This window comes from Cibotium barometz, chromosome 9 (genome assembly GCF_041138505.1).
Source record: "Cibotium barometz isolate CiBa-2024 chromosome 9, ASM4113850v1, whole genome shotgun sequence".
Taxonomy (NCBI): domain Eukaryota; kingdom Viridiplantae; phylum Streptophyta; class Polypodiopsida; order Cyatheales; family Cibotiaceae; genus Cibotium; species Cibotium barometz.
This window is the reverse complement of record NC_141054.1, coordinates 26,041,544-26,069,053: the sequence shown is the minus strand read 5'-3', so window position 1 is coordinate 26,069,053 and position 27,510 is coordinate 26,041,544. Positions and strand designations below refer to the sequence as shown.

The 27,510-nt window shown below is 46.1% G+C and overlaps 1 protein-coding gene across 3 annotated transcripts in view; it reads left to right on the top strand.

The window, feature by feature from the left end:
- Window positions 1-23,433, top strand: part of LOC147635387 (E3 ubiquitin-protein ligase SDIR1-like) — a 64,063-nt gene extending 40,630 nt beyond the window's left edge. For all 3 annotated transcript variants that reach the window (XM_086802659.1, XM_086802661.1, XM_086802662.1), the window contains exons 7-9: window positions 4,365-4,413; window positions 22,353-22,478; window positions 22,587-23,433. In XM_086802659.1, the coding sequence (XP_086658785.1) occupies window positions 4,365-4,413; window positions 22,353-22,478; window positions 22,587-22,709 (298 nt within the window). In that variant the 3' untranslated portion in view covers window positions 22,710-23,433. The remainder of the gene's footprint in view (window positions 1-4,364; window positions 4,414-22,352; window positions 22,479-22,586) is intronic.
- The last annotated feature ends 4,077 nt before the right edge of the window (window positions 23,434-27,510 follow it).

Sequence of the window (27,510 nt, the reverse complement as noted above, 5' to 3'; positions counted from 1 at the left end):
AAGCAAAGCTTTGCCGGACAGGAAACCTGCTGCTAACTGTATCTTCTTTCCATCATCATATGGATGAAACTGAAAGTGAACTTGCCACTTATGTAGCCACGTGTCCAGGATCTCCTTGGTGCGTTGCTTTTGCTCACCCCTGAACGGTTCTGGAGTAATGTTGGGGCCTAAAGTTGAAGCCAAGGTATCCATACCCGAGAAAGTAGAGAGGGTAGTGGTCAATAGAGCAATGGAGTTCTGCAAAGCCTGCATCTGGGCTGCGATTTGTGCTTGACGTTCCGTCGAAGAAGCTTCGAGAGCTACTTTGAACTCTTGGAAATCTGATTTTGACACAAAATCGTCCAAAAGATCGGCATCGGTACTTTCCGTAGCCGGCAAGCCTTCGCGTTCAACGAGGGGCTCCAACTCCGATTCTTGGGTCGACATCGTGAAGAGGGTACGTGGAGAGAAAATTCGATCTTTGCACAATGAAAGTACAAGGGAACTTGAGAGCTTGAAAACTTGAGAGATGTGTGGCAAGAAGCCCACTTGAGGGGGTTTATAAAGGTTTCCCAAAAAAAACTAAAAGCCCCCAAAAGCTATGCTTGGCTTTTTCTTTGCTTTTGTGTTTTTTTTTCTTGAATAAAATATATATATATATGTATATATATATATATATATGTATATATATATATATATATATGTATATATATATATATGGATATATATATTCTATTGTCTTAAAAAAAATAAAACACCTTGGAAACCTTGGAGGAGTTTTTAAACCTTAAAAAAAATTTAAAACTAAAAAAAAAACGAAAGCTCTAAAAAAGACGTAAGCTTTTCTTAGGTTTTTTTTCTTTCCCCCTGGATTCGCCCGCCGGCGTGCTGCGTTGCTGATGTCGAGTGCTGCACTGTCGATGCCTGTACTTTCGCACCAGCCTGCGCGTGCGCGTGCTCGTGCGCCTACCTATGCTTTCTTGCGCCAACCTGCACGTGCGACAGCCCAAGTAAGCATGGCCATAAGGCCACGTGGGCCTGGGCACCTGCCTTGCGTGGCCTGGGCGCCTGTACTAGGCTGCATAGGCCTGGCTACGTGGGCCTAAGCGCCCGCCAGCCTGCTGGCCGCCTGGGCAGGCCTGGCCGCCTGTAGCTGCCGGTAGCCCACGCCTACGCAAACCTCAATACCCGGCCAGCAGTACAACTGACGTTCTCTCACGATCTCTCTCTCTTACGCGTTCAACAACCTGCTTTTTTTCTTTTTTCTCTCTCTACAGTACATGCGACTGCACAAACGATTCAGGCCTCTTCTTGCAAAGCAATCAACCCTTCTAAACCTACCATCTCCCATCAACATGGGTCTCTTTGATGAAGAAAAACACATACTGAAACTGAAAACTACAGTATGCACAGAAAAAACAGCAAGCTTTTTAACACATACCTTTCTTCGACCTCTTCTTCTCTACCTACCGACTTGGTCATTCACGAGGTATGCTCTGATACCACTGTCAAATCCCCACGGATCCCCTGGTGATCGATCTTGGTTCGAAACTCGAATCCTGCAAACAAACGAACAAACAAACAAGCAAGGGGGTGCAGGCCTGACTCACCTCCCAACCATGACAGCCTTGGTTTATCCCACAGTCTTGGCTGTCCCCACCGAGCCACGAGCTGAGCTAACTAGGATGACGTTCCGACCAATCTCCTCCTCGCGACGTCCCATACCGCCACGAAGCTGCCCTCGTGAGCCTCGAGACTGCTGCCGGCCTCGGCTGCATAAAGCAGGTGCACGTCTGCACTAGATCCAGGCTCCAAGACCATAGAGCTCTCACAAACTCGCGAGACTCTCTATATCCCAATAACTAACCTTGGCCACTCTTTTATAGGCTCTTGGCCGGTCATCGAGCGTCCACACTTGGGCGCCCGCCCGTCCATATTGGGTGCCCGCCCGTCCATACTTGGGTGCCCGCCCGTTAGTATATCCCTAACTCAGCTCGTCAATCGGCCTGCCTAGTTCCAAGCTTCCCCAAGCCTCGAAACTAGTCTTGCGTGCATGTAGCACACGGTAGATACACACTGTGCACATGACACCAAGCTTCCGCATGTTACAACCTACCTGACTCAACACCATGTCCTAGGTTATGCCAACTCGTGACAAGGCTACTTGCCACCAGCTAACTAGTGGCTATCCGGATAACATCAAGGGTTTAAACTTTATTCCCACATCCCTTAAAAGAGCCATGTCTACTAATGTAGAAAGCATGCAAGACAATAAATTCCATTGCAGTTTGGCAAAGGACCTCTAAAAATTTAAATTTATTAAGTAGAGGTTGTACAAAAGTACCTAAAATACAAATATCACGAACTTGTCATCCATCATTTTTTTACTGGCTCAGGGGATTCAGTTATAAAGTATGTAACCTATCACCTGCGTTCAACAGCAGAAGGATATTTTTTATTTAATTTTTTGAGAGAATTTTATTTATAAAAGGGCGCCATTAATAGGATTTTGGAAAAAAGTTACATATTTATATTGAAAAAGGGTTAATTTTATATATGCAAAATGTATAGATAATGGATTTTAGATATAGGCCTTGAACGTACGTGTTATACTAGGTTTACATGTAGTGAACTCTCCAAAAGTTATTTAATCATGCCTATATAGAACCTTGAAGAGGGAAATACCAAGACTACGGTTATGAGAGACATTGCAGGAAAATTCCACTAAATGCAAGAAGTTAAACCACCGATGAGGTTCTTGGGTACAATAAACACTAAGTATATCTTCAATGACTTGATTCGTTCTCTTTGTTTGATTATCTATCTCAGTACTCGTTTCCAAATGAGTGCGTTTTGCCTCAACCAAGGTGGTCTAAAATATGGATGCAAACTCTCTCTCACTGACTATTCGATGAGGCAGACCATGAAGTCTTACTATATCTTTAACAAAGATGTGGCAAATTGCAATAGTCTTCTCAACATTCCCAGACCTACTGCTTTGTATAGTGCCTCCAGAGATGAATGAACAACCCATTTGTCCTCTAGTGGGATATGCTTTTGTCCCCCACTAGAGTCTCTTACTGGACTCACCAAAAAGTGTGGATTCTGACATGAATGCCACGTAGCAATAGCCTCTTGACACCATTGGATAACAGTGTGGTCATCTGTTGGTGAAAGCTTGGGGAACCCATCAACTTGGGGTTCGACCCTACCCTCCCATGCGGGACACTGGAAAATGCGCTCCTCATTGGTGATCTCACTGTCATCATCCCGTATGGGACCCTTGAGAAAGCTTTTGTGATCACTCTTCAACAAAGCTTTACGTGCTCTAAGTCCGTTGACTTCACGGAATTATTGCCCACTTACTCCATATATCTCTCCTGCACACGAAACTTGCATGCAAACTTCGAGAAAATAAAGAGTGGCGGAAACATTACAGGAAAGTTAAAGAACAGCTGAAGGGGTAGATGATGAGAAGGGTCACGAACAGAGAAAAAATCTCGCGTGAACGAGGGCTTAGATGAAGATCAACAGCTTGCTTTGTGTGCCTTGAGAGCTTCCTGAGTTGTGTTGCGTGGAAGAGCGAGGCCTTGGTTCCTCTTTAAAAGTTTGGGCCTTGCTCTCTAAAAAAGTTACTATGCCTTGCTTTCGGCACCTAACGCATCATCTTCATCATCAGCTCTACCCCCTGCGCAGCACACCACAGTAGCAGCGCGATGATCAACGCATATCTTGAAAAGCTACTAGCCTTTTGGAGGTTTCTCCAACCTCTTCTTTGGTTGCTTCCATGTCTTTTCGGAGGCCTGCATGCTCCTCCCGGAATCCTGATTTGGCCTCTTGAATCTCTGCTGTGATTGCTTTCTTAGCCTTCTCTAGTTCTGCCTCCTTGTGCATCTCTTCTTGTATAAGTCCATACATTTCTCCATGCATGCAGCCAGGCATGCGTCCTTCCAGGCTTCCATCTCTTGTCAAAGCCTGATGGGGTTGTAGAGCCATTTCGAAACCTCATTGAGTTGCAGATACGAGGGGAATCCAGATTCCAAACACATGGATCATCATAAGATTGGAATGGTCCTCTTATCTCTGAGACGAGTGCGTTTCGGTGTGGTGTAGCATGGAGGGTGGTCTCTCCTATTGAGCTTCGGGTCGTCGATGTATTTTTCATGTCGTGATCTGAGGGTATCTAGCAGCAGCTAGATGTTTGGACGTCTGGATGGAAACTCCCACATGCCATAGGATTCACAGAAAATTATCACGATTTGAGTTTTCTATTGAAAGATTGGGTAGGCTAATTGCATTATGCACTGCTTCAGTGAATCATTTAGTGATCAAAAGACTTGAAAACACACTGATTTGATGCTGATTATTGAAATCTGATAATGCAGTGAAAATGGCTCGTCTTCACAACAAGTTACCGCAAGTGAGACTGAATCGGTTTGTCTCCTCCCCCCCCCCACAAACACCCACCCACCCATCCACCCACACACCTACAGCCACAGCCACAGCCACAGCCACACACTTTTTTTTAGTAATGAAGCCACAGCCACACACACACACATACACACACAAATACTCCTGACCTTGGATGTCTCTGTCTCTCTCCTCTCTATCTCACACACATACACACACGCACACGCAAACTCACATGCCCTCACCCACACACATAAGCTTGCTTATGTGCAGATGTATGAGCATTCATGTTTTTTTTTGTCAAAAAAATAAATAAATCTATAAGATCGGTTTTCAGCATCGGCTAGTTTTTTTTTTGATACATGTTTTTAAAGATTTTGGCGACATTCAGGTGTGCTTGTGCTTGTGTTTTGTGTCGAGACCAGGTTCTATCAACATTTTCTTTCTTCAGGAGCATCACTTGTCAGCTGGTCATACCCGCAAATGCGGGAAGATTTTACCAGGCAGGAGCCACACCTTTTGGTCACCCACTTTTGGCCCATCCAAGGCAGAGTATGTATCTCAGTTAGTGAGCAGCTTCTTGTGGTGGTGGTGGATTCCAGCACCATAGCTCTAGGGAGAGGGTGATTATCACACTTGGGCCTGGAAGGATTTTCTCATGGCCCGTATCTCCGCCCGCATTCCAGTTCCAGGCGGTCCCTCCTCCGATCCCGAGATGCCAGAGGCCCGGGAGCGGAACCTAGCTGGGATCCGAGGCAGAGATAGGCTCACCTTTGACATCGACCATCCCTCCAGAGTGGCTCACACTGGTCTAGGACCCACCTTCCCCTGAGTGGGTAGGTCTTTTTACCAAAAATGATATCCCAATAGCACTGGCCTAGATCCCACTGCAGCCACATCAGTGGTCGGCCCTCTTATAACCATAATCTCCACAATCTCTCTTTGGCCACTTTGGCCAGGGGAGGGTCAACGTGCCATCTGTGGTCATGAAATCTGATCACTCTCACCCTCAGTAAAGTGCAGCTACTGAGGTCCTCTGTCAAAAGGGGGATCGGCTCAATCTGCCTGCCCTGTGGCCCTATAGAGAAATTCACGAGGGTGTCTCCATCTGCACCATGGACTGCCTAAGCTGCAAGACGTAGATGCCAGAGGTTGATAGTACGCCAGCAATGGCAGTACACTGGTAGACTTAGGGAATCTCTGCGTGTTTCCTCCGTAAGTTTTGGAAATGACTGTGGGACAGCTTTCAGCCACGGAAGATTACTCTCTTCCTTTGGCAGATAGCTCACAGGAGCTTGGCAGTGGGCATCTTGTTGGCAGTTGGAGGTCGGCAAGCCTTCTGTTCTAAGTGTTGACGCCCCAGGTTTGGTTGTGGGTCCTCCGTATCTTCACCATAGACCAGGCATCTACCCGCATCATCACCAAGGGGGCGGTAGTGTGGGCTTCTGAGCACCGGCCCTAGCATATGCGGAGATGGGACATGACCTGGCCCTTCTCCTCTTCCCCGCTATCAGCAGTCTCAGCAGGGAGGAGTACCACAAGCCCTGTTAGAGGTGGGAGATAATCATTAGTATAGCAGCATGGCACATTTGGCGTGCTCGCTGCAGCAAGGCCATAGAGAGTACTACCACGCCACCGGATGAGTCCATCCAGAGCATATGGATGAACATCATACACACCGTCCGTGGCCAGTAGGAGAAGCTACAAGGTGGCTCTGAGCGTATGGGGAAGCGTCAAGAGGCTTTTTTGCGGACTTGGAGCAGCGGTTACTTGGCATTACAGGGCACATGTTTGGATGTTACCCCCCCTCCCCCCCCCCCCCCCCCCCCCCCCCCCACACACACACAAAAAAAAATAAATAAATAAATAAAATCGTATGAGATAGCCTTCCTCCGAGAGCGGCCAGCGAGCAAGGAATGGCTCCTCTTTGTTGTGTTTTTTCTTTCATGTCTCCCTTGATCGAGACTGGGTCATGTACTTAGCTGTTTTGGCTGTATTTTTGGTAATTAATGGAAGGATCTGGGAAAAAAAAGCGTGGACACCAAATGACACCGGATCAAATTTTGTGCATTGGGCATGCTCCCACACATTTTAACCATGGGCACCCTCTTTTAGCAATTATGGGCTGTCCACCCTCCCAATTAAGCAATGCTGGGTTGTCCACCCTTCTCTACCTGACCCTCTTTTAGCAATTGAGCTGTCCACCCTCCCAATTAAGCAATGGTGGGTTGTTCTCCTTTCTTCACCTGACATTTGGCCAGGTTTCTATCCCTGGTAGTCCTTCCTTCACCTAACCCCCCTAATTCCTCATCATACTTGTACATCACTCTATTGGAATATAACATTCCTTAGGGGGGTGCTCATTCCAGCCCTAATGTAGTCTTCTGTGCATTTTGAACAAGTGCTAGAGGAGTGTGTGTCTTGGAATCGTCTTTTCAATCATTTTCAAGGTTTATTGTTTAAATGTATTTAAGTGACAAATTTCAAGTTAACCTGGTTTCAATGCGTTTGCAAGAAAGGATCTTAGGATATAATGCCAGTTGTACGAATCAAAATGCACAATGGTGCCATGGTTAGTTAGTACGAAAGGTATGATACGGTACGGTACGATAAAATACGGTACTAATTGGTACCTTAAAATTTTTTGAGGTACGGTACGATATTAGTACGTTTTTTTTATAAAATACTTCCTAAACTTAAAAATTGTAGACAAGAAGTTACAAAATAGTAGAACCATGAACATAATGTCATCATGCCATTAGAGTACAAAATTGCTACAAAAGGATAGGCCAAAAACTCATGGCATGGGCGACCGCCAACATGCGTACATACATGATACTACAGACTACAATACATCATCGATGGGCTAGAAGGAGACAGATGCCCAATGCCTAGAGAGCTATAACATATCAAAAGTCTACATCATCACCAACATCTGCATGATCATCAACATGATCACTACTAGAGTGTCCATCAAGAAAGTTCTCTGAAGAGGACTCTTCGAGGTGGACGAGACACTCTGGGGATCATTCTCGCTAAGTAGGTTGCCATCATCATCAAACAAGGGCTCTCTAGGCAGTGGGGTATCATCATGAGGGGGCAATGGAATATCATCATGAAGGCGGGGATTGGAGCTCGAGGATCCCCTAATATGGCAATGGCAAGTGCACACGCTCTTGACAAACAGCTCCCTATAGGCTGCAAAGGGCGATGAATGGCTCTCTAGAAGACTGAAATTGCTCCACGCAACAACAACAACAACAACCACCCAAAAGAAAAAAAACAAAAACTCATTTCGTACGGTATCGTACGAATCCGTACCGTACGGCAGGTACGTACGGTTTCAGCCGTACGACGTACGGAATCAACCTTGAATGGTGCATATAATATGTGATCCTACATGTCACATGATGAAAGTGTGGCATCATTGCCTTAGCTATGGGAATGTGTGGAGAATGTGAACTGTGCTGCTGTTAAAGGCATGGAGAAAGCATGCTCTAGTGCCTATTTATTTGGAAAGTCCTGGCCCAGTAGGCTAGCCTTTTGTAAGCCCTAAAAACATTTAGTAGTAATAATTCTAACGTGTTTACAATGGCCTAAAAAAGTGCTGTTACATATCCTGTATTGACAGGTTCTCCCTAGGGACGGGTGTCGATTCGGAAAGCTAGAGTGCTTGGGGGGTCCCGAGACCTCATGTGAAAGGACCCATTGGAGGAGCCAAGTGTACATGAGATAAAGAGCCACCTCGCTTCATCTGGAAAGTAGTCGAGCATGACTGAAGGGGAGTACATAGCAAGGGGAGTCTTTGATACATGGTTGGGTGGATTGAATAGAGCAGGCCCTTTCTAGGTCATATTACACTGGTGAACCCGTTTTACTGCACACAATCTTTTGAGCACTCTCACATCGATTGTTTTCATTCTTTAGAAGCTTCTTTTATCAAGCATGCTAGAACCGCAGCTCACACAGCACCCATACGCTCTTTTTGTACTTTTCCTTTGGTGTGATTTCCTGCTCTTTCCATGTCACGTAGAACCACCTGCGCAGCACCATGTGCTCTACCGTAGCCCTACCAATCGTGGCTCTTACCTTGCTTGGCTCTTTTCCCAGCTCTGCTTTCTCTATCATTCGTATCTTCTCTACCTCTTCCCTACTTTGAAGAGCACACTAGGCATTTCAGCCCTAAGCGCACACTGCTCACCATCTACAGTCCGCGATTCTTTTCACTTGTTTTCAATCATGTGAATTCTCTAGAAAGTTTTGGAGGACGTGCCATGTTGGTGGCTCAGTAGAGTAAGCTTTGAAAAGCTTACCTTGCAGCTGGCTTGTGTCATCTATCTGAGGCATCTGGATCTTGCAGCCTAGCTGCATAGTATATGCAAAGAAGGGGGCATCCAGAGTCTCCTCCCGATCCGGTGGATCATGCCAAGTCCACTCTCCCGGGTCCCACTGAAGGTGTGTGAGAGGTCGGCATTGCCAGATCCATAGTTGCCATAATCTCTCCCCGGCCACCTTGGCCGGTGCTGGATCTATGTGCCATTCCCGTGCCCAAACACCAATCACCCTCACCCTGTGCAACGTGCAGCCACTGAAATCCTCGAAAGGAAACTCAGATCTCTTTAGTCTGCCATGGGATCCAATAGAAAAAGTGAGTAGACCACTGTCCTCACCTGCTCCTTGGACCGCCATTAGGATATTGTGTCTAGTAAACATGCCTAGCCACACTGGGGGGTTGGGTCGGGGGGAGTCAACCACTCCTGAGGGATACCTGAGTCGATGTCGATGCTCAGCCTATCTCTACCCCGGATCCCTTTCAAGCTTCTCTCTTGCACCTCCGGGGGTAACTGCCTGTGGACGATCCAATCTCCAAGAGACCTGGTTGGTCCCATGCTCAAGGCGCCCCAAGAAACATGCGGTCGGGCCCCTAGCATGTGGCCACTGGGTAAACAAATCAGGGGGTTCCAGACTAAAGGCTGCCGTAGCCGCTCCTTTGAGGCAATTGGATCTATCTGTCTGAAGGCAGGCCTAAGGTGCTCCCTAGCACGAAGTAAATTGGCTGCAAATCTGTCCTCAAAAAGCTAGGCTAAAACCACGGGCTCGCATCTCTGTGAAGATCCATCTGGTACTCTGCGGCCAAGGGCCCCCAAGACTCGGAGTGTGGCTGAAATCGGGGCCAATAGGAAATCCTTCCAGGGCTCACCACTGGGAAGGAGGCCTCTAACAATCAATTTGCCCAGTAGGGCACGGCTCTGTATAGCCAGGGCAATGAGGCCTAGCCTCCCTCTGTGACATGGCTGAATAATCACTCTCCATGCCACCTTGGCCTTGACTGGCCTCCCATCACTTCGAGCCCATAAGAAATTCTAGATCAATCATTGTACCTGGCCAATACATGCCAGAGAAAAGGCCCAGCATGATGTGATGTACCACATGGTGGCAAGAAGTACGTGGTTCGCCGCCACCACCCTGTGTGCTAGGGAGAGCCTCACTGAGCTCCAATATAGAAGCTTCTTCCAAATACTCAGAAGAAGCGGGGCGAGCTGCTGCTTGGGAGAGATATCAATGCCAACTTGACAACTGAGATATCGAATCGGAGTGCCCCCCGGCCCTCGGGATCCACTGTAAATCCTCAACTAGTCGCCAAGTCGGGGCGGGTGCTGAGCCTACCCAAAAACCACACGACTTGTGCCAGCTGATCTGTGCTCCTGATGCGCGGTAGAAAACCTCGATCGCCTTCGCAAATCTCTAATCGGCTCTGGGCTGCCTCCTGCAAGAAACTCCTGATCTCTCCTAAGCCATCATCCAATGTGCACACAATAGAGCCTGAAAGAAAATCCAATCCCGCCCATATTTGCTCCATCTTGCTGCATATCTCAGGATCCTGAATGAGGCTGTCCGGAATCCTCGAGCTTACATGCCTATCATGCCTCCAAGGGTTCTCTAAGGACAAAACAACCGGGGCGTGATCTGAAAATGAAGTACCTGCCAAAATACCAATCATACCCCCTCGGCTGCAAGCCACTCATCAACATAAAACCTATCAAGTCTAGAGAGGTTGGGGCCAGTGCTGCTCCTATCCGATCTCAAGAAGCAAAGGCTCCCAGGGCTACGCACAAACACTGGAAGATGCCAAGGGTCCTGTCCCTTGACTCCAAGAATCATCTGCTCCCAGGCTGAGTACTCTGCTCCTGAAACTATGGCCATGCCACCTCCAAGTCTGTCCTCTGCTGCCTCTATCATGTTAGTCACCGCCCAAGCACCAAAAGTCAACCTGAAGGAGGGCCTGCCATACTGAGCTCTAGAAGAGGGCTCTACCTTCAGCAGCGTTCAGAGTATAAACGTTGAGGAAGCCAACGCTATCCTCTCCCATAGTAATGGTAATCCACTGTGCCCGCCCGGGGACGACGACTTTTGAGCTAGTCACTGCCGGCAGTAGCTGCTCAATGACAATGACAGATACACACCCCTCCCTGTGTCCCTGAGGGGTTGAAGGATGGGGACCAGAAAGTATGACTCCTGCTTGGAAGAATCTTCTCGCATCTATGGGTGTGCCCTTCTGAGAGATGTCCTGGAGGAAAAGAATGTCTACGGGTCCCCCCACTATGGCCCTCTGAAGCTCATGTCGTAGGACGCCTCGTCTATGAAAGCATTGAGGCTCCCCTAAACCCTGACTGTTCCATGAAACAATCCGCATAGCAATCTTGGTGTGATGCGGCATTAGTGGAACTGCCCTCCACTTGAAGAGTCTTGGGTGAGGGTTTAGACGGGGAATAATCACAATCCATGTGGGGGCGAAGGTGCGCCAAGTGGGCACTAATCGCGTCCTCTATGTGATGCCACTCTGTACGAGCATGCGCATATGCATGCTCTGGACTCCATCGATCACAGTAGAGGTATCTGTAAGAGGGGGGAAGAGGTACCGTAGTAGAAGTATGCATGAACACAGAGAGCAGCACCTCCAGATTGGAGACTACCATCTCCCTGTCCTGGCCTCGATGGGCTGAACCTCCAAGCTCCATCCTAGCCAGAGGCCAAAAATGGGTGAGAATGTCGGTGATGTAGAGATAGTGGAGATGGTGGGAGAGCTCAACTGCCTGACTCTGGATGGCTATTGCCACTAACTCAGGATCCCACTTTCTCCTCGGGGCTGCACTGAAGGGGAAAGAGAAGATCATCGCGCCATTATCTGGCGTGTAGAGGGCTTGGAGTGGTGAAAAACCACACATACCCGAACAGGGGCTACTGTCTCCTCAAACATGTCGATCCCTTCCGTCTCGGCGGCAGACACCAAAAGAAACTATAGTCCACAGACTGTCCCTAGCATCCTGGGGGCCCCACTTGGGGACTCTGGCGGGAGAGCCCTCACCGGGGAGGCGGCAATGGTCATCTCTACTGGCTCGGAAAATCGGTGAATCAAGCGACAGATTGATGCCGCCGGTTGCCTCCGCTTCGGGTCAGGGGCTGCTGGGGGCGACGAGAGTGCTGTGGAGAGGTAGAAAGGAGGGGAGGGGGATGATAAAGGTGCGGTGGAGTGCGCTGCGGCGGGTAAAGTCGGTGTTGAGACTAGCGGAGGAGGTGGGGGAGGCGGTGTTGAGAGAGGGCGGAGAGGCGGAGAGGCCGGGGAGGGGTGTTGATGTGACGTGTTGGGGTAAAGGCACTATGCCCACCCTTATAGTGTGTACAAGCCCATAAGTTATAGTACATAGTACACTTAGTACTTTTAATGTACTAAGTGCACTATGTGTACTAGTGTAATATACATGTGTGATAGGGGAGTCACACACTCATGCTATTCCCATGAGTTGACTTATCCCCACAACTCTCTCTCTCTCTCTCTCTCTCTCCCTTGTTTCTCTATGTATGTCTCCCACATGAACTCTAACCCAAATTCTTCCTTCTCCCACACAACTGGTATCAGAGCACAGGCAAAGGCAAGAGAAATTGCGGACTGAATTTCAGTCGCATCTGTTGGGTAGAGTCGCTGCAAAACCATACAGGCGCTGATTTCTCTCCTGGCTGCTGAGCTATGCAACAAGTGTGGCAGGCAGTGCAAGAGTAGCAGCGCACAGTGTGTAGACAGCCACACAACCAGTTGTAGGCTTGCAGCAAGGCGCCTGGCCACCTATGCGAGTGGCGCTCAGCAGCAAGGCGTGTGACCACAAGGTGTGTGAAGCGAAGACTAAGCAGGCGTGAGCGAAGAAAAAGGCCAGCGCATTCAACTTGGCGCTAGGCGAAACAAACGAACACAGGCTGCATACCAAAACCAGGCAGCGTACCTAGGCGAATACACAAGGCGCATACCCCGCTACCCCGCTACCAGCGATAAGGAGTGTAAGGCTGCAACGCCTACGTGGTGGTGGTCAGGTGAACACACAAAGCTCTTGTCGACGGCTGGCTACGAGGGGAACCCATGCATTCAGGCGCATACCCAGGCGGGCACCCGTCAACAGCACTGACGACCCGGAGCTGAACGCGCAGGGAATTGGTGGATTCATTGAGTTCGACACCTGCATGGGCCACCTCCAGAAACTCCTCTCGGTCGCAATTGGGAGGCAAGTTCCATAGCTTGAGCTTGGTCGCCTTCAGCAATACAACCAGAGCTCCTCAGCTATTGCCTACCTGCACAACAAGCAGCATCATCAGCACGACTCCCCCCCCCTTTTTTCTGCAATCAAAAATTACAAGGTATTCTGCTTCAATTTTTTTTTGGGGTTTGCAATTGAGCAAGTACAATCATCAATTGAGCAGGGTGCCGAATTGCTCAATTTTGAGCAAAATTGGTAAAATTGGGTGACATTGGTCACAATCAGGATCAATTTGCAGGAAATTGGATGTCGAAATTTTGGGCTTTTGATGTAATTGTGCAATTAAGCAGTCATACATGCTGTATGATGTGAGAAATCGCACATTTGGGCAAAATTGCAGCAAATTGCAGTGCAAATCAAGGGGCTTTTGTGCCGATTGTATTGATTTGCAAAAATTGCAGCAAATTGCAGTGCAAATCAAGGGGCTTTTGTGCCGATTTGGTTGATTTGCATGCAGGCACTCGCAGTTGATGCTTTGGGCAATGTGTTGATGCCTGACAAGCACTCAATGTGCCTGTAAATCAAGGGGGTTTCATGTATTGGATGTATATGTGGCCAGGGGGAAGCATCGTGAACACTCTGGATGCCTTCATGTGCGTCAATGTACCATGTATGATCGGCAATTGATCTTAAATCAAGGGGCTTTTCAAGATTTTATGCTTGTTAAGCTTGGCAAAGCAGCAGGCAAGACTTTTATGCCTTAAATCCTCAGAAATCAGCTTGCAGTCGAGGGGCTTTTGCCCAATTTCTGTTCAGAACTGTTGTATGTAGTATTCGGGACTGTAAAAGTCTGATTTTTACTCATTTGGACAGCCAGGAGAGCATTTATTGCTACTGTACCTGCTGGTACAGAATTGGCACAGCTTTGTGCAAGTTTTGGCATGGCTGTACACTGTTTTGAGTGACCAAAAGGCTCAATTTCAGCTGCTGTACTTGCCGGTACAGGTTTGGTACATCATTGGTGAGCACTTAATATTGTTGTACAGTACTTTGGAAGGGCAACAGAGCACATTTAAGGTGCTGTCCTAAATCTGTAGCAACCAGATTTTGGTGATTTCATCACATACAGTGGGAGTAGAGTTGCATTTGTGCTTCCGTAGTGGGAGATAAAGCTTGGGAGAACAACTGTGAGCACTTTGTGTGCTTTTGGTGCAGTGTTTGCACATTTTGAAGGGAGTCAGGCATTGATAGGTTGCATATTGCTATGGCAACCACAGGTGAGAGCTCTTCATTGCTTCACATCAAGAAGCTTCAAGGCTCACATAACTATGATTTTGGCAAACCCAGTGCTATAATGTGTTGCTCCAGAAGAAGCAGCACAAGCCTATCAAAGAAAGGGGTGTAAAGCCCGCTTCTCTTTCTGCTGAAGAGTGGGAAGATATGGATGAGTTGGCAAGATCTACTATCATGTTGTCTGTGTCAGACTCATTACTTTTCAGCATTCGTGAAGAGAAGACAGCTTGGGGAATGTGGCAGAGATTGCAGGACTTGTATGCCCAACAAAGTGCCTCGAGCAAAGTGTATTGGTTGAAGAAACTCATAGGTCTTCAGATGAAGGAAGGGGCGTCTATGAAAGCCCATCTAAATGAGTTTAATGGTATTGTCAGCCAGGTCATTAATCAAAAGTTGGCAATGGACGATGAGTTCAAAGCCACTTTTCTGTTATGCACTTTGCCAGAGAGTTGGGACACATTCAGGACAGCCACTAGCAATTCGCATGCTATGCTGTCATATGCAGATGTTGAGGGTGCTCTTCTTCAAGAAGAGATGAACAGGAAAAACAACTTCGTTGGAAAGTCCAATGCAATGAATGCACGTGGGAGATCCCAGCAAAAGGGGTAAAAGCCAAGAACGGGGAAGGAGCAAGTCTCGCTCCAAAAAGGATTTGGAATGCCATTATTGTGGCAAGAAGGGACACATTAAAAAGCAATGCTACAAATGAAAAAATGATCAAAAGGAAAAGGGAAAAGGCAAAGACAAAGAGAAAGATGAAGCCAAAGATGTAAAGCCAAAGGGCAAAAGTGGAGTCAAGATTGAAGAAATCAATGTGTCACATGCAGGTGGCAGTGAGGATGAGGTCCTATTTACGTCTTCACTTGATGCCCATTCACTTCTTACAGGTGGTCATGGTATGCACTCATGGATCATTGATTCAGGTGCCTCCTTTCATGTCACAGGTTGCAGAGACTTGTTTGTCAGGTATACTGCTGGCAATGAAGGAGTGGTTTATTTGGGTGATAACCATGCATGCAAGATTCTTGGCAGAGGTGATGTGAGGCTTGTGTTTTCAGATGGCTCACAGCTTATGCTCCATGATGTCAGGCATGTGCTTGAGATCAAGAAGAACCTACTTTCTACTGGACAGCTTGATGATGCTGATTATGTTACCACATTTGGTCGTGGAAAGTGGAAGATTAGTAAGAGCTCACTGGTTGTTGCCAGAGGCTCTAAGGTGGACACTCTTTATTTCATGCATGCAGGTGTTTGTCACCATGCTAATGTAAATGCAACCGAGCTGCCGGAAATCTCTATGTGGCATAGCCAGTTGGGACACATGAGTGTCAAAGGAATGGAGCAATTGTCTCGTTTGGGTTACTTGCCTTCTCTAAAGTTTTCAAGTTTTCAGTTTTGTGAGCATTGTATATATGGTAGGCAACTACAGTGCCCCCACAAGAAAGCTCTTGGACAGAAAGATACTCAGTTAGAGCTTGTGCATACAGATGTATGTGAGATGCCTCAGCTTTCTTTGGGAGGGGCAAAATACTTTGTGTCTTTTATAGATGATGCCACACGCAAGGTGTGGGTTTATCCTCTTCGTTTGAAGAGTGATACATTCTCAGTGTTTGAGAAGTTTGTTGCTCTTGTTGAGAATCAAACTGGCAAAACACTGAAAGCTTTGCGTTCCGACAATGGTGGAGAGTACATGTCCAAACAGTTTCAGGACTTTTGTGATGCTAAAGGCATCAAGAGGGAGCTCTCTACTCCTTATGATCCTCCACAAAACGGGACAGCAGAGAGGATGAACAGGACCATTCAGGAGAAGGTCCGTTCTATGTTGTCACATGCTGCATTACCTCATGGTTTTTGGGCTGAAGCTGTTATGACAGCCGTTCACCTTATAAATAGGTCACCTAACACGAGGCTTGGTGGGAAAGTGCCAGAGGAAGTATGGACAAGGAAGCCTCCGTCATACAAGCACTTGAGAGTGTTTGGTTGCGTTGCGTACGTGCACATACGCAGGGAAATGCGCACCAAACTTGATCCTAAGTCTCACAAATGCATATTCCTAGGATATGGTGACAGAGGTGAAATGGGGTATAGACTTTGGGATCCCGTGAATAGAAAGATTATACGCAGCAATGATGTCATTTTTGATGAAACATGCATGTATAAGGAGCCTGCAAGGCAACAGGAGCCTGGCAGAGCCATCTTTGATGATGATGGACATCATGGACAAGTTACAACAACCAAGGGCTGTAAATCAGCCATTACAGCAGGAAAACCAGCCCTTAAATGGTGCTGAAAATGGTCCAAATGGACAGCCAGAGATGGCAGAAGATATCCCTATGGATATACCACAGATAGAAGAAATACCGGGCATGATATTTCAGCCTTATGGCATGGAACAGGAGCCACCAATGGGTGATATGCAGGCTGGACAGCAACCTGCAAATGATGGTCATTGGGTAGGGAGGTCCACTAGACCCTCCAGAGCCCCTGACAGGTTTGTTCCAGGGGTTGACTACTTGATGCTCACTGACTGTGGGGAGCCCTCATGTTATAAGGAGGCTTTACAGAGGGCAGACAAGGCTCTTTGGGAGCGTGCCATGAAATCAGAGATGGATTCTCTGCATAAAAATGGAACTTGGAAGTTGGTGCATTTGCCTACAGGCAAGAAGGTTTTGCCATGCAAGTGGGTTTATAGGCTCAAAGTTGCACCAGCTGCAAAGCCAAGATACAAAGCCAGGTTAGTGGCTAAGGGCTTCAAGCAGGAATATGGTGTGGACTTTGATGAGATCTTCTCTCCAGTGGTCAAAATGACCACACTTAGAGCTGTGTTGGCTTTGGTTGCGCATGATGATCTGGACTTGATTCAGATGGTTGTGAAGATTGCTTTTCTTCACGGTGATCTCCATGAGGAGATATATATGCAACAGCCAGAGGGTTATGCAGTAAGTGGAAAGGAGAAGCTTGTATGCAAGCTGAAAAAGAGTCTTTATGGGCTCAAACAGGCACCAAGGGAATGGTATCATAAATTTGATACATTCATGAAATCCCAGAAATTCAGGAGAAGTGACATAGATCACTGCTTGTACACCAAGAAAGCTTTGGATGGCAGTCTATTGATCCTCATCTTGTATGTTGATGATATGTTGATTGCCGGGAAATCTCGTAAGGAGATGGATACCTTGAAGCAGAGGCTGCATCAAACCTTTGATATGAAGGATTTGGGTGATGCAAATCACATCTTGGGTATGCGGATACTTCGGGACAGAAATCAGCATGTGTTGTATTTGTCTCAGAAGGAATACATTGGCAAAGTCTTGCAGAGGTTCAATATGGACGGGGGGAAGAAGACTAGTACTCCTTTGCCTCCGTATGTGAAACTCAGTGCTATGGACAGCCCACAGTCAGATAGAGACAGGGCTGATATGGCCAAGATTCCGTATGCTTCAGCTTGTGGCAGTCTCATGTGTGCCATGGTTGCTACTAGGCCGGACATTGCATTTGCAGTGGGAGTGGTTTCTAGATACATGGCCAACCCTGGCAAGAAGCATTGGGAAGCAGTGAAAGGTGTCATGAGATACCTGAAGGGCACACAGGATATGTGCATTTGCTTTGGCAAACAGGATGCATTAGTGCATGGTTACACGGATTCGGATTATGCCGGTCATCCAGATAACCGGAAGTCTACTACCGGTTATGTGTTTACATTCACAGGAGGTGCTGTGTCATGGATATCCAGGATGCAGAAGTGCACTGCCTTATCTACTACAGAGGCCGAGTATATTGCAGCCACAGAGGCTTGCAAGGAGGCATTATGGCTATCTCGGTTAGTGGTTGATTTGGGTTATACAGGGGATATTCCATTGTTGCATTGTGACAGTCAGAGTGCCATCCAGTTGGCAAAGAACCCTGTCTTTCATGCAAAGACGAAGCATGTGGATGTGAAGTATCACTTCATCAGAGAGGTGATAGAGAACAAGCAAATTCAGCTTGTTAAGATTCATACGGATGACAACCCAGCTGATCTGTTGACAAAGAGTTTGCCTCCGGAGCGGTTTGCTCATTGCAGACACTTGATGGGCATTGGATGAGGCCAGTTTCAGCCTTGATATGGCCTTGTATATTATCATGTACACGCTGATTTTTTCTTTTCCTTCATTTAAGGGCACTTTGCCTTTAAGTGGGAGGTTGTTGGGGTAAAGGCACTATGCCCACCCTTATAGTGTGTACAAGCCCATAAGTTACAGTACATAGTACACTTAGTACTTTTAATGTACTAAGTGCACTATGTGTACTAGTGTAATATACATGTGTGATAGGGGAGTCACACACTCATGCTATTCCCATGAGTTGACTTATCCCCACAACTCTCTCTCTCTCTCTCTCTCTCCCTTGTTTCTCTGTGTATGTCTCCCACATGAACTCTAACCCAAATTCTTCCTTCTCCCACACATGACGGATCCATCGGAGAGGAAAGCTGAGGGGAAGGGCCCGCTAGGGACTCAGAGAGGCCGGCCGACCTCTTAGAACACTGGGGGTTGGGGGGGGGGGATCTCGACGAGTGATTGGCTACCATACTGGTGGGGCCGGAGGGGCCCGCTCCGGGACTGGAGAGGGCATGTCACCAACGGGAAAATGCTGAGATAAATGCTCGTAACGGTTCTCTAACAGAACCGAATCCTCCTGAGATCTGCCAGCCTGGTGCGCTCCGGCGATGCTCGGCTCTGGTGGTCGTCTGGCGGCCCGGGCGCAGTCCAACCGTCTGCCACTCATTGTCCGTTGGATCACCCGAAGTCAGGGCCTGGTGCTTTGCTGCCTAAGGGTTTCCCCCTCGGGCCTCTCTCTACCCCCTAGTGAGGGTCAGCATGAGAACCGCCTTTGTGGGGGGGGGGGGGGGGTGTCTCTCCTAGACTGCCGCCGAGGGAAAGCTCTAGCTAAACGACCCATCTGTCTGCAAATGAAGCATTGGCTTGGAAGGCCGGAATACTCCACACGCTGCTGTATGGGGTCTCCTCGGAGGCTAGGAATAGATATACAATGCGGTACAGACTCCGGCGAGGCCACACAGATGCGGAGGGATGGAATCCCAGTTGCCTTCGGGAGGGCCGAGGCAGCGGTGGGGGGGACCCATCGCTCTCCCGATGGCACCACCAATCACCGGAGAAGAGGAAGGTACTCCTTCCTAAGGCCTGGGAAGCAAACTGCCCGAAACGCCAGCCAATGGATTAGACGCAGGATCGAAGCCGTGATCCCACTGTGCAAAGAAGGATTGTGCCGTACGCTGTGCAAGGGGACTCAGCTGCATGACTCAGTTTGATGCCGATGGGGATTTGAACTCCACCTGGTAGTATCCGCGCCCCAGAGGGTGAATATCGGTGATCTTTGCAAGTTCTCCAGTGAGGCTGGCCTGAAAAAGATCCTTGAGCTGTCCGTGCGCAGGGGCAGCTACCAACAATTTTGTAGACTAGGTGGAGGACTCAAGCGAGGCAACAGTGGTTGGCAAGAACCTGTAGATCCGCTTCGGAGAAGGAAATGCAAGCAATAGCGGCTTCGGTTGGGGATGGTGGAGCTGCTGCCATGGAGTCCTCATGAGGGTGAAGACCAGAATAAACCGAAGCTTGCTGAATAAAGCTGAAGACCCCAGAAGCCAGGAAGCATCAACTTGCACGGGAGGGGAGAGAGGAGAGGGGCGGGGAAACGAAAAGAGAAAGGAAAGAAAAGGGGGGAGGGGGGGGGGGGGCAGCAAAAAGGGGGAGGTGGGCAAAAGAGCGGATAGGGGCAAACAGGGGGGGAGGACCGTGCAGAGAGGGGATAATCAATGGCCATAGAGTATTAAATGGCAGGTAGCTATCAATAACTTATGACGGAGAGTCATGACCATGTTGAGGACTTTATGGCTGGCGGCCATAAAGTAGTTGGCAGACGGCCATCAGGCTGCAGGTGATCTTCAGGACCCTATACTGGTAGCTATAGTTAGTTATGGTCTGTTATGGCTCGTTGCCAAACACAAGTGGCCATAGAGGCTCTTGGACAGTAGTCCAGGAGTAGGCTGAGAGATGGCTTGGTTATAGACCACCACCAAATGTGGTTCAAACCAAGATATGGCTTGATTGTGGTTTGCTGCGCATGGAAACCAAGTCAAGATTTGGATTCCTTGATTATAGAGGTGACTAGATCAAGACATGGCTTGATCATGGTTTCGCAGGTTGTGATCCAATCAAGAGTTTCTTGTCCTTTGCAAGACTTGGATCCCTGTCAGGTGCGGGCAACTGATTAGAAGTCGGGTGGATGTCACCAACCCTCTGACTACCGACACGTGGTACATGTCGGGGCTGGATATGTGTATGCATCTCATGGATGGGTCCACGAGGACATGACATGATGATTTAGACATGTGTATGGATTTCTTGGATGGTGCCCATGAGTAGTCCAATGGCATGACGAGACGACTCAGTGAGAGTGGTGACTCTTTTGAGTTGTGGGTGGTGCACGTATGGACTATGGGCGGTTCTGGTATGGATACTGGCCAGTACAGGTGTACTGTAATGGCTTTGCGGGATATTTGGTGTACAGGATAGCAGGGTGGTTATCCAAGTCAAGAAGTGCTCATGCATGCATGATGGATGCTGACATTATTTTCTTGTGTGTGAGACTGTCTTTTTGTGTGGACATTGCATGGTATTTTTATCTATGAAATGTCCGTGGGATTGGGGACACCTGGGCACCCTGTGGACGCGTGTGTGCATGACCCATTTGGGACTTAATGCACTGTTCTTATGAGTTTTGTAGGTGTCAAGTGTGCACTTAAGTTATTTCACAGCTTATTTTCATTTATTACTAAGGCTTGTGCTGGCAGGTACACACCACATTAAAATGAGGACGAACAAGTTTTAAGTTGTTCACACAAGCTGGATTAGATATGCGGGCACTTCTGGGCTGGGTGTCTGGCAGATATGAGGTCATGCATGTGTAGCACATGGACATCCTGTTTTAGCATGTGGGAACCCAGAAAAGCATGGGCTGAATTAGGGAAAGCCCTATCTCATCTAGGTGTGCATCTTTCTAGGGTTTTTGGTTCTGTTGAAGGTGGCTGACTGGAGCTGGTCAACTGTATCTGGAGCCTTATATGTGATGGTCGACTGCATCTAGAGCCTCTTCTTTGATAGTCGACTTCTACACTTGATTTTTGGGAGGGCCTGACACCATGTACTAAAACAATTTGCTGCACATGTGTAGACAAGGACGAAAGAAACACAAGGCCATAAGACAACAATTCAGATTATTTTAAATCGACAAGAGTATGCAAATAACAATTTATTATAAAGGTGGTGCATAAGCATTTTAAAAAAAACTTCCTTTATAAAAAGGTTTCTTTATAAGCCTTTTTTTAAAGTGGGTTGCCTGCGTTAGGGCTGGTTGGGCTGTTTATAGGTTGTTTTGGACCGCATAAACCTGGTCGTACAGCTCCGAGGCAACATACAGGATTCCAGGAACTCATGTGTGGTATACAGGTGCCGGAATCATGCTGAAATTGGTTGGTCATCCTGAAAACAGGTTAGAGAGCATTGTTTAAAGAGGCCTACCCTAGAGGACTTGGCTCCTCTCGTAAGACTTGGCCAAGCATGGGAACACCTGGTATGCACGAAGCAAGGCTGGATAGCTTGTGAAGACGTTCGAAGCATTGGCAGGGTTGGGGCGAAACGCCTTAACGAGCTGTGGGCATAGGAACGGTGTGACCTTGTGGGCATGCGAGTGGTGTGACTGGTAGTCATGGACTCGTGAGTGTCATCCGGCTTCGTGACTTGGTAGCCCCTGGACATCTGTTTTATCTCATTTTCCCTATGCTGGCACATCATGAACATGCTGAGTTTGGGATTGCTCGTACCTTTGCCCTAACAATGCTTATTCAATAGGTTGAGGCTGTCAAGGTAATCTGTGGCTTGCCTATGAGATTTGTCCGAAAAGCCAATATTTTGTGTGTAGAGAGTCAAGACGATCACTGGGCATGCTCGTGCAGGCATGTGCATGCCTGTGTGTGTTGATTTGCCAAGTTGCATATGAGAAATATGAATTTTGGGACTTGGGAGTTCTGGCCATGCAGTTCATTCAGACAAAATTAACTTGCTTCTTTTTATTGTTTATTCTACTCAGAAAAAAACAGACATGGTCAGTCCTGATACTACCTCAAAAGGTCGAGATGAAGACTTGACATGCAGTGTGTGCCTTGAACAAGTTACTGAGGGCGAGCTTGTAAGGAGCCTTCCATGCCTCCATCAAGTGAGTTTTCATAAATGCTGCTATTTTTTTTTTCTATACACGTCTACTTTTCTGCTTAAGTTCCTACAGTTAATTGATGATGACTTTTGATGTTCTTGATATGGGCAGTTCCATGCAAGTTGTATTGATCAGTGGCTAAGGCAGCAGGCGACTTGTCCAGTATGTAAGTTCAGGTTGGGCATGGGGTGGCAAGATGGGTCCAACTCACGCAGTACGGCATTCATGGTCTGATACCAATTTTCCTTGCATGTATGTTGATGTGGACCTGACATTGTTTCCTTTCCAGGCCTTTATCTCAATCATCATGTGCATATACATGCTTTGGAAGGATAGCCTAACTGATTTTGTAACGTATGCCAAAGGTGCATCAAAAAAACTGTCCTACACCGTGTTAGCTCCATAACTGTGGGGACAAGTGCACCATGTGCATGTTTACACCATGCAATTTTGTGCATGCTTTCTTTATGGGCACAAGCTGTTGTATGATGAGGCATTGGGTGGTTCAATGTGCCCTAGTTTTGGGTTCATGGACGCTTCACAGACAGTGAAAAGGTTTTGTTAAGTTTGCAGAATCCACCCTCAATGAGCAATACAAGTATGTATCCTACAGAAAAACAAATTAAGATGGGGCTTCGCCCTGTAGTTGTCCCCTCATGTGAGATGCCATTAGCTGACTTGTTCTTTAAGTAAACCTACATGATGGTGATGTTCTTGGTATCCGGACGACCAGGCCATCTCAGCAACTGTCTCTTTAGTTGCACATGCAAATTCGTTTTAGAACTTGAGAAGTGTTTAAGGTTATTATAGAAGAACTTGACATGACAAAGCTCCATACTTCTGGTGGCATCCATGGAGAGACTCAAATTTTCAGAGGTTTGTCAAGAATTCAATATATCACAAATATATACAATTTCCATCATGTTGAAGCTACAAACATGAAACTTCTTAAACTTAACATTGTTTCGTCTTTAGTTGCCCTTTGGTTAGTTCATAATTCACATTTGATGTTTTTTTCCCATTTTTAGCTTTGACAAGCCAGCCACATGATGCATTATAATACTTTATTTAATAGTATTGTTGTTTTATATGTTGAATTAAACGCAATTGAAAAGCCTAGAGGTAACCAACGTGATCCCAAAAAATCCCAATTTTCTTCTACTATGTACTTGGCCTTTGTTTCTATTTCACCGAGAGATCCATGTACATCTTGGCTACGTCAAGGATCACCCCTCTAGATTAGCAACCCATGCACTAAAACCAATTGTTTCTACTTCCTTGGAATGGCAGTTCATGGGCTTGTGGGGGTTCTAGACGAACTTGAGAGAGAGAGAGAGAGAGAGAGAGAGAGAGAGCAAGAAGAAGAAGAAGCCCGAGAGAGAGAGAGAGAGAGAGAGAGAGAGAGAGAGATGATATTAACACTAGTTTGGTATTGGACATTCAAGACATTTATATGTGCTAATAAATAAAATATTTTTTTATTGAGGGATCATATATTATAGGAAGGGATTTATGTAAAATATTTGTTGTCAAATTGGACATTTTCATGTCCCTCAAGGTATCACATAGCACATGATTATTTAGTTCATTTATTGATTTTAGTTCCAATAGAAATGATTTTTTTCTACACTAAGTGACTTTACTGCAATTTAGTACACTTGTGATGGAATTTTCTTCTTCAAGTTGTGTGTATTCTCTAGAAAAATGTGTTGCCTTGGTCACTTTATAGATGTAATTGAGTGGGATGAAAAAGCCTAATTTGGTAACTAAGTCTTTTCTTGAAACTTAAAATTATGTAAAGAAAGCCTTTGTAAGGAAAGTCTAATGAGATATAAAACCAACATGTTAGGATCCTTTTTTGGTCTCCTACTTTTGTGTTCTACATTGCCTCCAAACTATTGTTAACATTTACAATAAACTTGAATGGTCTGTAAGGCCAAAAGATGTTACATATGATCCATGAATAAATCGGATATCAAGACAACATATAAACCACTCCATGGGTAAACATGCTTTCACCTATCGTGAGACGCTTTGTTATCTTACTTGCTTGAACGGGCACGTATACTTGCAGTCTTATCTTGTGCTTAATGTCAAATAGGGAAAGTCTATAAGAACTTCGTGTACACACTTGCTTAAGACTAGTAATAGAGGTTGGATCATTTTTATGTTTGTCGAGAAAATGTAAAAGAAAGTAGCAAAGAGAATCATGTCGGAGAAAGGCACACACAAGGACACATCTTCAACCCATTGGCCATGCACATCATGTGCATGTTGCATTACGGTAGGCATCATTTTTTTTTTCATCTCACATCTCATGGCATACATAAACACATGCACATGCACGTGCAATTATTGTTGTCAAAGTAGGTACATCTCTCGATGGGGGGGACGCAACCTTGGCACATAGTATGATCCAGTGCTTGGAGAACCCTCGACTTCCCACGTATCTCCGATGAGCTTCCATGCATGCAACATCTAATTTGACTCAAATTCATCCCAATAAAACCTTGCCCATGGCCGATATGTTTTCCACAAAAAGAAGTCCAATATTTAGACATCACACTATGAGCTCGGGGTATAATATCATGTCTTGCCAAAAAGATCGAGACTACCACCTCTACCATGGAAATCATTGCATGGTGGTCCTAGAGCTCATTCCGCTAATCATAGACTGTGGACCACTTCTACCAACCACCTTATTTCGAAGGGTCCCATCCATTTCCACAATAGAAAGAGGCCTTGCATGAAGAACTTGCTTGAAGAACTTCTACATCACCTATACCTTTCATGCCACCTTGACAAGTTGTCAATATGTTTGTCATAACACATGACGAGAGTACATGTACATACACCCACAATCAGCAATACATGTGCAATCACTGTTTGCACACCTAAAATATACTATTGCACTACTGTAATAACTAGAGTTTGGACAGAAATATTTCCAACCCAAAACTTCCCAGAAGTGTTCGAAAACAGCTTGCAGTGGCCAAACAGAGGCCAAAATGCGACCAAAATGTAAATTTGGTCGAACAATTTCAGTATAAAGTATTTCCACACCTACAAAGACAACTCCTTAATTGGAGACGTGTAGCTCCCCTACCCAAACCATATCACTTACTCCCGCATGCTAACAAGTTCATGACATCCATCCACACCTTTCCACCCTGGCAACATTTTTATCATCATTGAATTGGGTGATGCGAGGACGCATCACCATTAAGAAGGATGATATTTCAACCACTCTGTTGGTTAACATGGTTTCACCTACCCGACCTACCATAAGGCATTTTTTTTCCATCTTACGTGCTTGAAGGCACTTATCTTTTGTAAGATGGTGCTGGAACATTAAAGCGGCCTTACCTTGTGCTTAATGTTAAATAGGGAAAGTATAAGAACTTTGTAGACGTACTAGAGTACCATTTTAAAGTTTGATTGGCCTAGTGTGAAAATTAGTCACTTATATATGTCATTTTTGACAATACAAAATACACAATAATTTTCTTTGCAATAGAATACTTGTGATCTCTTCTGTTATCTTGTTTTGTCTTGACATCACCTTTTTGAAAAGTCCCATGAAAACCAACCTCAAACATAAACAGTTCTAATGCTTGTATGGACTGTAGAGGCATCATGTCGCTCGGTATCATGGGCCTTCCTATCCTTTGACATTGGTCACATTGGCTACAGCACTTGTGTGCATCGATGTAGACATTGCTCCACCAATAGCTAGCTTGCATGATTATTTTGGCTATGATCTTGTAACCCATGTGTCCACCCAATGGTCCTGAGTGTCCTTCTAAAATTAGTTTATTCCGAGCTTCTCTTAGAACACATCTTCACAGTCTAATGTCTGTAAATATATCTTAATGATCGTGAATTTTGTTGACTTTAGCACCAATGCCCTCTTTTGATTCAAAGTTAGTTCCTCTCTCTCTTGTGGCTAAGTAATTGATGAATTCTTGCCACTCTGGTTCTATCATTGAGGCCAAGAATAGCTCCGCATCTCAAAATTGATCCTTCACTTTCCCTTCCTTGCTCTCTCTCCTATGGCTAAGTAATTGATGAATTCTTGCCACTCTGGTTCTATCATTGAGGCCAAGAATAGCTCCGCATCTCACAACTGATCCTTCACTTTCCCTTCTATTTTCCATGATCTCGAGATGTAGTCAGCTCCACATTATGTTTTTCCAAGCTTATGGATTATCTTAAAGTTGATTTCTTATACAAGCAGCATCCATCTTAGTAACCTTCCTTGGATCACCACTTTGTTAATTATGTACAATAGGGTCTGGTGATCAGCATAGAATAAGAAAAAAAATTCCACCAAGAAAAATAGTGCCTTAATTTTTGGACACTATTGTTATATGTACATTATGTGTGCTATGTTATATGCACATTATGTGTGCATATACTAGGAGGCTAATCCACATTAGTCTTGTGAGCATGGGAGCATGGGAACAAGCTCTAGTGGAGCATGGGTTAGGACTAACCTTAAGGATTAAGGTTAGGGTCAGGCATCCAAGGGTCACACATGGGGAATGGAAAGTCAAGAGTCACTTGAGGGCTCTCCTATATAATAGGGGCATGGGGCACACTCAAGGGGGCTTGGAGGCTTGGAGATTTATGCTATGGTCTCTTGTGTAGAGGTCCATATCTACTCATCTACCATTTCACACTATAGCTATATGCTATTGGATTGGAGTTATACCTCTTGGATGGTATGGGACATCAAGGTAGAGGTATGATGTATTTCATTTATGATTCATGTGTGCATCCCTTGGGCTCAGGGGTGGTTGGGTCATTGAGTTTATGCCTGATTTATGCATGTTTATGCATAACAATTATCTAGAGAGATCTTAGGGTTTTAACAGTGGTATTAGAGCAATCTCTATTTAATTGTTCTTGATTTTTTTAAGTAAATTTTAATATTTACTAATAAAAATATTATTTTGTTGATTTGTGTTGATGAATTGCACATGGATCATCGATATGGTGATTGGAACGTGTGTTACTACAATTCAATGGGCGA